Below are 9,908 nucleotides of genomic sequence, written 5' to 3' on the forward strand. Positions count from 1 at the left end.
CTGACCAAAACCTTCTAAATCTTATAATCAGCTTCCTAAATTCTAAGAATGTCCCATAGCTGTTGGCATTTGGATGACTGCTATGCTTTAAGAATGAAATACTTATATCCAAAGGTAACAAGGAAATCCATTATCACTAATTTCAAACCTGAAGCAATAAACACGGTTTCTTCTTTTTAATTTCTGTCTTTTAGAATATTTATTGAGACACTGTGATTTATTAATTTATTTATAATAGAGCTGTTTCAGGCACAGTGTTTCGACACCAATTCCATCACCAATGTTGCCTCGTCTCCACCAATAATCCCTGGTTCCCTTACTCCCTCCCAATCTTTCCCCTTGGCAGAAAGACAACAAATTTATTTCATATTAGCGATAGCACAGCGGTAGGGCGTTCGCCTTACAAGCGGCCAACATGGCCGACCCGAGTTCGATTCCTCCGCCCCTCTCGGAGAGCCCGGCAAGCTACCGAGAGTATTCGATATGCCAGACACAGTAACAACAAAGTCTCCAATGGAGACGTTACTGGGCCCGCTCGAGCAAATCGATGATCAACGGGAGGGCCTTTACTTACTTACTTACTTACTAGTCCAATAAAAATTAAAAATGGCAAATAGAATTATTAGAAAATAAATAAATAAAAGCCAATTTGTAATTATGATTTACTAAATGTTTTTAACTTCTTTTACTCTAGTAGAGAAGAACCTTATGCACCATTAGTGAGTTCCCTACTCAATACCACAAGATGGCAAGTTTCTCCTGTCCTTTAAAGGAGCTCTTTTGACTGACACCCAAGGACAGCATAAAAAAGGGTCAGGATGAATGGTCTATGGCCATTGAAAACATGCCTCAAGGTCTGGGGTAGATGGTACTTGGAACAGAGAAGGGACCATTATGACAGTAATGGTTGGAAGGGATTGCTCCCAGTTGGAAATGTAAACATGGTTTCTTTGGTTTCTTTAGAAACTAGCTATTCTTTTGGAGGAAAAACACTTTCGCAGAGCTTTTCGTAGAGCCCCTGCAACATCCTTGTTCCTGAGACTGTATATGAGTGGGTTGAGCAAGGGAGTTAGGATTGTATAGAAGGCAGACACAGCTTTGTCTTGCTCAGGCGTATGATAAGAGTGCGGTAGCACATAGGTATACATAGCAGCCCCATAAAAGAGGCTAACAACCACCATGTGTGAAGAGCATGTGGCCACTGCCTTTCGCTTCCCTTCTGCTTCACTCATTCTATAGACAGTGATTAGAATTCTTGTGTAAGAGGCTGAGATGACCGAGAACGGGATGAGAAGCATCAAGATACAGCAGACATACATAGCTGTTTCATACGTTGACGTGTCTGTACAAGAGAGCTTCAAAAGAGCAGGAACTTCACAGAAGAAGTGGTTGATTTCCCGAGAGGCACAAAATGGGAACTGCATGGTAACAGGAGTGAGAAGGAAGCCATCTATGGACCCTCCTAGCCAGGCTGCCATCACAATCAATAAGCAGACCTTACGGCTCATGAGGATAGGATAGCGCAATGGGTTGCAGATGGCAACATAGCGGTCATAAGACATGAGTCCTAGGAGGAAGAACTCAGCTCCTGCCAAAGTCAAGTAGAGGAAGTGCTGTGCAGTACATCCTGCAAAAGAAATAGTCCTCGTTCCCACTACCTGGTCAATCAACATCTTAGGTACGATGGTGGAAATGTAGAGAATATCCATGATGGAGAGATGACTAAGCAGGAAGTACATAGGTGTGTGAAGGTTGGAGTCTATGTGGATGAGAATGATCATGATCGTGTTGCTGGCTATGGAGATGATGTAGACCACGAGGATAAGGACAAATAGGAGCCAGGGCAAACGGGTGTTGTTGAATAAGCCCAGTAGAACAAAGTCATCATACATTGATGAATTACCCCACTCCATAGTCCTATAAGTGATAGAAGTACTTATTTACAAAACAGACAAAGATTCATAAAGTAAAGCTTAATCTAAATAAAGATACATATTTATCTCACAAAACATGTGACAATCAAACAAAGTAAAAATATCTCGTGAATTTCTTCATGTTACTAATATTTTCTATATTTGATTCCAATATTGCTTTGAAAACTTAGTTTTTACTTTGGATAGTAAGTACCACATACCCCAATTAATGATGTTTAGAATGTTCTATTTTCTGGAGCACACTAAAAAATATTATGTCACACCTCATCTAGATGAATTCATTAGTAATAAATGTGTTTAACTTTTTTCTAAAGAGTTATTCAATTATGGGCCAGAGCCACAGCACAGCGGGTAGGGCGTTTGCCTTGCATGCGGCCGAGCCAGGTTCAATTCCTCTGTCTCTCTAAGAGAGCTGGGAAAGCTACCAAGAGTATCCTGCTCACACGGTAGAGCCTGGCAAGCTATCGTGCTGTATTCAAAACGCCAAAAACAGTAACAAGAAGTCTCACAATGGAGACTTTACTGGTGCCTGCTCGAGAAAATTGATGAACAATGGGAGGACAGTGCTACAGACAGTGCTATTCAATTACATGTTATAATGAAACAATTCTGTGCTTTATGGTTCAAGAATATTTAAACTATTCTCAAACACAATCTTACACAAAGTGGATACACATAGCATAGATCAAAGTAGAACACGTGTGATAAATAAACAGGGATATAGAATGTCAATAAAGCAGTAGGGTCCTCTCCACAATGCATTCTCTCCTTATATTAGCTATTATTTTTACAATTAGAATAAATTTGAAATTTATGATTAAGAACACTTGTACTTCCAATGAAGGGTGACAACCTTAACTAACTTTAGTCAATTTATACTATTAAAGAGACATTAATAGTTATAATATATGAGTACTTAGCTAATGTGTCAGTTATTAATTATTTGAAAATTACAATTCCATGTTGAAAATTGTGACTGTCCTCCCGTTGTTCATCGATTTGCTCAAGCGGGCCCAGTAATGTCTCTATTTTGAGACTTGTTGTTACTGTGTTTGGCATACTGAATACCTCAAGGGTAGCTTTCCAGGTTTTGCCGTGCGGGCGAGACACTCTCGGTAGTTTGCCAGGCTCTGAGAGGGGTGGAGGAGTCAAACTCGGCTCAGCCGGGCTGGTTGCATGGGAGCAATAGCACAGTGCGTAGGGATTTTGCCTTGCATGCAGCTGACATGGCCGACCTGAGTTCGATTTCTCTGCCCCTCTTGGAGAGCCTAGCAAGCTATCGAGAGTATCTCACCTGCACGGCAAGGCCTGGCAAGCTACCCGTGACGTATTCGATAATGCCAAACACAGTAACAAGTCTCACAATGTTACTGGGCCTGCTCAAGCTAAGCGATGAACAACGGGAAGACAGTGACAGTGACAGTTGAAAATAACAAAAAACCATAGAGTTGCACAAATAAAATGCAAGAACTCTGAGCACTGAGAAATGGTATCAAATAGTAATCCATGAAAAATGGTTAATGATGTTTATTAAAGCATGACTTATTGGAGTTAATATGACTAAATATGACTACAGTGCTGCAGTGACAGAAAACAATACTACTGCATAACATTTTAATAGAAAAGGGATAAAGACAAATTAATTACAATGTTATTCTCTTATACTATAAACTGTAGCCTAATAATGCCCGTGATGTATTTGATATGCCAAACACAGTAACAATAAGTCTCATGATGGAGAGGTTACTGGGCCCGCTCAAGCAAAAGTTTATAATATATTTTGTTAATATAAACTTTACGATATTTGGACAAAAAGCTTTCTGGCTTTATTCATCACTCCATAGCTAAGTATAGGAATTACAAATTATATGAGACAATTCAGACCTAAAGTATGCCTTTTATGAATAAAGATGTGCTCTGTAAGTACAATTTGCATTGATAATTAAAGATTCAGTACAAAAATATGCAATATGTATCAATGATATTTTTTCATTGGAATTTATTATTTGAAATTTTGTTTTATTTCTATTTCATAGATTACATTATAGTAGTGCATTTGATCATATTTGATTAAATAACATTAAAATTAGCTTATCCTGTTCCTCTTTACATTATAATATGGCTATTAGAAAATTTATAATTACTTCCCAGGAGTCCATCATCATATTTCTACTAGAGACCACTGCTCTAGGAACTTCCTTTATCTAGAAAACCATGTTTCAGTATTCTCCATCCAACCGAATCCCCCAGAATTAAACACATTTCAAATGATAAATAATAGAGAACTCATCATTGTACTTAGGTAAATTATCCCAATAAAATAAAGAGTGATCTCTTTATATGTTCACCTGCAAAGAGTAATACAAACATATCAATACTAAAGTTCTTAGTGTTTCACACATTTTATTTTATATTTTCTTCAACAACCCTATGAAATATGCCTTACAGATAAAAAATGCTTAAGTGTGTTAAAAAGATTCTTAAGGGTCATGTGATTCAGATTAATAGTGATAGTCTGATTGTTCTATATTGTTTTACTATATGACAAAGCCAATTTATTCATTCCCTAATTACATTTCTTGAGGCATGGTGAGTCAATATTTTGACTCTGAATGGATCTCAAAGACTGTATGAAGGATGTTTCCTGCCCAGAGGGGTCTAAAGTTGTGGCAAATTAAGAACACTAAAGAGTATATATATATACAGAGATATACTTTAAGAATGGTTTTGATTTTGACTTACCTTTTGTAGAAATTAAAAGAAAGAATGATTGTGAGACAAGGAAAAGAGAAGTGATAGAAGTTAAAGCACATTGTTTTAATTAAGTTAATTAAACAAGTTAATTTTCATGAAAATTCATATCAGATACTTGCTCTTCATTTAGCCAAGATAAAATCATGGCAGATTTATATCAGCATGTTCTCCAGCTGTTTTACTAATGTATGACGTTATTCTGTCTCTCATGTTTGTGGTGTGGAGGCAATACATGTGATATCCTGAGGCTGCTTCAGCAGTGCTTCAGGATCCACAAGGTACTAAAGATGAAACCAAGAGAGTTCCAGCCCCTATTAGTCACTCCCCTGGATACTTGTTCTGTTTTTCTTTTTCTAGTTTCTCCTAATTTGTTAAATTTAGGAAAAATTTAACACAAGAATTCTGTGAGGGTAGGAGAGCTAGTACAATGGGTAGGGGTCTTGCATGCATGTGTTAGTCCTGGGTTTGATCCCTAATGACACCCTGTATTATCTTCTTAGCCCCACCATGAGTAGTTCCTTGCTCAGAGCTAGGAGTACTGTCATATGTGTCCCTAAATCAAACAAAAACAAAACAAGAAACAAGCTTCTGCAAGCAGTCTAAATTACCATGTAAAAATCGTATATCCAGCCCTACCTGTCAGAATTTTAATTGAAAAACAAACAAAAAATCTCCTTAAGGGTGTTTATTCATCATTTCAATGTGAAACTGAAAGAAAAGAGATGACTAGTAGGAAACCAAGTTGGCAATTGCTATTGGTCCATAGAGAGTGCTAAAGCCCAATAGACATGAAGAGATCTGAAAATTCTCCCACTTCAGAGTCTAGATGTCCCCACTTCTGACCATTACTGTCCTCAACACTAAAACATACTAATGAATCCCTAGAGATTTCTACAACTTTCTTTGCAGACAAAAATATACCAACAGGTCCATTATTTCTTAGATAATAAGATCTTTCCCCCATCCTGCTAGTCTTACTTTTACATTGCATTTATAAACTTAGAAAGCAGTTTAAGAATACTGAAAAAATACTGAGTAAATAAGAAAGCAGAAAAAATTAACTAGAATACTCCATCCTCCTATATGATTGCATAACTATGTGTCTGTAAATAATGTTACTGTTTTAAAAATAATATATGCATGCATGCACAATGTTTTTATATAATATTAACTGCAGTTTTTCTTATAGATGTGCATTATTTACAAAATTATCACTATAGTAGAATGTTATATTTAATTATTTTTCTGCCATAGGCATTCATTTTGCTTCTGTTTCTTTAAAATATGTAATTATGTGGAGTTAATTTTATGAGATAAATAATGAAAGATAATTTAATTTTAGATTAAGATGAAGTCCATCTAAAAATTATTAAGCAAATTGTGCAACAAAAGCAAAGGATCATCCATTCCAAAGCTAGATTCCAAAGTTCAAATTCATTGTATGACTGAAACTAAATCATGACCAGATTTGTAACTGTGTATCTTACAGTAACTCAATAAAAATTTTTAAAAAGAGAAAAGTTTTAAAAATTGCTTTGCCTATCTATTTGAACTATTTCCACTCATTTTTCTTGGCATTTGTTGTGGATATGTCCACTTTAAATGATATGTTTGAATGAGAAAGCTGTTCTTACGTCCTACTATCATTTTAAAATTTCTGTATATCTGGAAATATACCCATGCATTCTGTCATATGTGCTCTGATGGTGACTTTGTTTATAATAAATTGTGATGGAATAGTTTCTTATAGCATATATTTTATCAAATTATCTATAGTAAAATCTATGAATAGCCTGCAGGCATAAAATACCACAAATTACTCAAATTACTATCCTTATAAACGCTCCAAAACTACATGTAAAGATTTTCAACAATGAAAGCTTAGTTAATCTTTGAATTGAAAAATTTATGTTCAGAATTTTTTTGCAGGAGAAACACCCAGCAATGCTCAGGACTTATACCTGGCTCTGCACTCAGGGAACATTTGTCACAAGCTTGAGGGCCATACAGAGTTCCAAGGAATCAAACCCAAGTCAGCCACTTGCAAGGCAAGTGCCCTATCCATTGTTTTATCATTCTGACCCCTGTTTAGAATTATTTTTGAAAAGACAAATCATAGGCATTCTCATGCATGCAGTAGAAAATTTATTCTACCACATTAACTGAGAAAAGCAATGGGGTTGAATGTTAAAAATTTATGAGAGCAGCTGAGTCATATTAAATTCCATATTTTCTAATAATGTCATTTTTGAACGACATAATCAACATTTATTGGATATTTAAAATCCTGATAGTCCATTTATCGGATACTTAAAATCCTGATTGGCAAAAAGCCCTCAGATTCACTTACCTCAAATGAAAGTCACACCCAAATATGATGGTCTATACTGAAGGTCAAGTAACTATTGCCCAAAGAAAGCAGTTACATAAATCAAGTAGCAAATGGAATGACTCATCACTTATTCTCTATAGTAAGTGTGGGTAATTAAGAAATATGACTTTGGACTTCCAAAATAAAATCTAGCTTTCTAAAGGGAGGCAAAACATACAGTGGAAAGGAGAAACAAAGTAAAGAGAGGGCAAGGCTGGGAGGCAAAGAATGAATTAGTGGAGGAGTGGTTTGAGCATGGAATTACATCTTGAAGACAAGAAGAGAGGAGTCTGTTTCCAGCCAGAGTGAAATGTTTTAAAATAGACAAAGATAGGTAAATAGAAAAGCTACACACGGAGAAATTCTAAAAGCCTAGTAGAGATGATACAGAAGTTGGCACCAGTTATATTGTGCTGACTGCAAAACAAAGAGCTCATCAATTTAAATTAGAGGTCTTGCATGATCAGTGCAGTCCATTACTCCCATTTGCAAGAATAATTGATGTCGTCCCCAGAGTAATTTGTCCCTAGCTTGCAATTAGACCACATATTCATATATAGATATATAAATATATAAAAATTCATCTTTATTCTTTATAAATTCCTAAAATGTAAACTTTAAATTTAAAAAGTATTAAGATAATTGAAGCATCCTTTAATAAAATGGCTTGTGAGACTCTACATGAACATTAGCAATTATTTTTGTCTTTGACTGTTCGGTATTTGGATGTTTGGATGTTACTTTTCTTATAACTGAAGTTATAAGGAAAATGGTTATCATTGACAAAACATCCAAAAATACACAGTAAAATGTCTAAAAACAGTAAGAAAATGAATTATTTGAGCTACTTAAATTAAGTAAAACCCCTTTCATTAAATTTTTCTAAGAGGAGTTAGGAGTTGGGCTGAAAAATTTTAAAGCGGCAAACTCCTTTATGCATGGGATATTGAGAAAACATAAATAACCAAACAAAATACATGTTTTATCTTCCTTGCCTTGTACTTTCCTGAGTTCTGTAGAAAGAAAACAGCTCACATGCAGTTGAAAGAGTAACTGCATGAAACAACTCAAGTACCGAATGATGAATAAATGAGTAAGAAGCATAGTGTACATACACAATATAATACTACTATGCTATAAGATGAAATCTTAAATTTTCTTCAATATTTCTGTAACTGGATTGCATCATACTACAGACAATATCAGAAAAAAGAAAGACAAAGATTACAGGCATAGATTGTTTCAGGCATAGATTGTATATCAGGGAAAATGTAATGGAGTACATAATGGTCTATGAACACAAACTTTCAGACCCTGCACACAGAATTTGAATTTCCAGATTGTGTGGAGGGAATCCACTGTACCCTGAAAAAAATAAATACATTCATAGGACTGGACTTAGGGACTACAAGGTAACCTACTCTGGGTCATGCCAGAAAAAACCTTATCTGGTCACGACCAAACTATAATATGTGATGCCAATATGTATTATACCTGCATTACATAAAATGTATAACCTTATTATTTTTGTTTATAAAGTGCTTCTTTGGCCAATATAATATTGTTCTCTATGAGTCCATAATCTTCCAACCTGCTTAGTTGCATAATAAAATCACCTACTCTGGTTTGTCATCTTGTCTTTCCATCGCCTGATTTAACCTAAAAATGGCAGAAGAACTAGAATATTGTGATTGCACCAGCAATTGTAATATTCTCACAAGTGCCCACACTCTGCTCAAATAAAAATTCCTAGGTGCTATATGACTTTGATTTGTTGTTGTCTTCCTTCTTCAGCATTATGTGATTTATTTAACCAGCATGACTGTTCTACTGTACAAGAAGGGAGACATCCACGACATTGGCAACTATCACCCTATCTGCCTGTTATCCATTGTCTACTCGAGTCATCCTGAATAGGATAGGCAGAACTCTAGATGAAGGACAACCATGAGAGCAAACCAGTTTCCATAAAGGATTCAGCACGATCGACCATATTCACACGGTAACCAAGCTCACTGAAGTTTCTCGGGAATTCAAGATGCTGCTCTGTCTAACTTTCATTGATTTAAAGAAGGCCTTTGACTTGCAAGGCATTCCCTTTTGTTCTTTCTCTCCTTTTGGGTGTTGTGGTTTGCAAAAGAGGCACTGAGTGGCAATCATGTTTGGTCTATAGTCTACTTTCAGCATTCTTCTCCCATCCTGGGAGGATCCTTCTAAAACCCTTTATTTGGTGCTCCCTTCTCTATCTGAGCTTCCTTTTCCCCTAGCACATGTGGCTGGCCTCCAAGTCATGGAGCAAAATTCCTGGTACTAATCTTGGCCACTTCTGGGTGTTAGTTTCTGATTTTGTTCCTTTATGTTCCCCAGATGAATGCAGTCTTTCTGTGTCTATCCCACTCTTTCTGACTCATTTTGCTTAACATGATACTTTCCATGTAGTACCACTTGTACGTAAATTTCATGAATTCCCAAGCACAAAAATTTGTAAGTCTATAACTGTACCTCATGGTGTTTCACTAATAAAAAAAATAAAGAAAACCTTTGATTCTGTTGAGACTGAGGTGGTCATAGAAGCCCTAGCCAAACAGGGTGTTCAAACTTAATACATCAGGATCCTATGTGAGCTGTACTATGGATTCACTACAAGGAAACTACCATTCTATAAGTAATCGACGTCAAGAGAGGGGTTAGGCAGGATGATACCATTTCACAAAAACTCTTCAGTGCCACCCTCGAGAATGTCATGCAATGACTGGAATGGGAAGTAATGGGAGTGAAGATAGATGGTCGGCAGCTACACCACCTCCACTTCGCTGATGACATCGCTCTAATCACACCAAATATTAGCC

At 36.2% G+C, this 9,908-nt stretch overlaps 1 protein-coding gene across 1 annotated transcript; it reads right to left on the reverse strand.

Moving 5' to 3' along the window:
* Positions 1-959: 959 nt before the first annotated feature.
* On the reverse strand, positions 960-1,913 carry LOC130032972 (olfactory receptor 2T27). Its single transcript, XM_056124662.1, has one exon. It carries the CDS (start codon positions 1,911-1,913, stop codon positions 960-962), a length of 954 nt encoding a protein of 317 aa, XP_055980637.1.
* Between the last annotated feature and the right edge of the window lie 7,995 nt (positions 1,914-9,908).

The sequence above is a fragment of the Sorex fumeus genome, unplaced genomic scaffold, assembly GCF_029834395.1.
Source record: "Sorex fumeus unplaced genomic scaffold, SorFum_2.1 ptg000051l, whole genome shotgun sequence".
Classification (NCBI taxonomy): Eukaryota; Metazoa; Chordata; class Mammalia; order Eulipotyphla; family Soricidae; genus Sorex; species Sorex fumeus.

Bases quoted from the DNA above. Each gene is read 5' to 3' on its own strand.
- LOC130032972 (XM_056124662.1), bottom strand. From the start codon at position 1,913: ATGGAGTGGGGTAATTCATCAATGTATGATGACTTTGTTCTACTGGGC.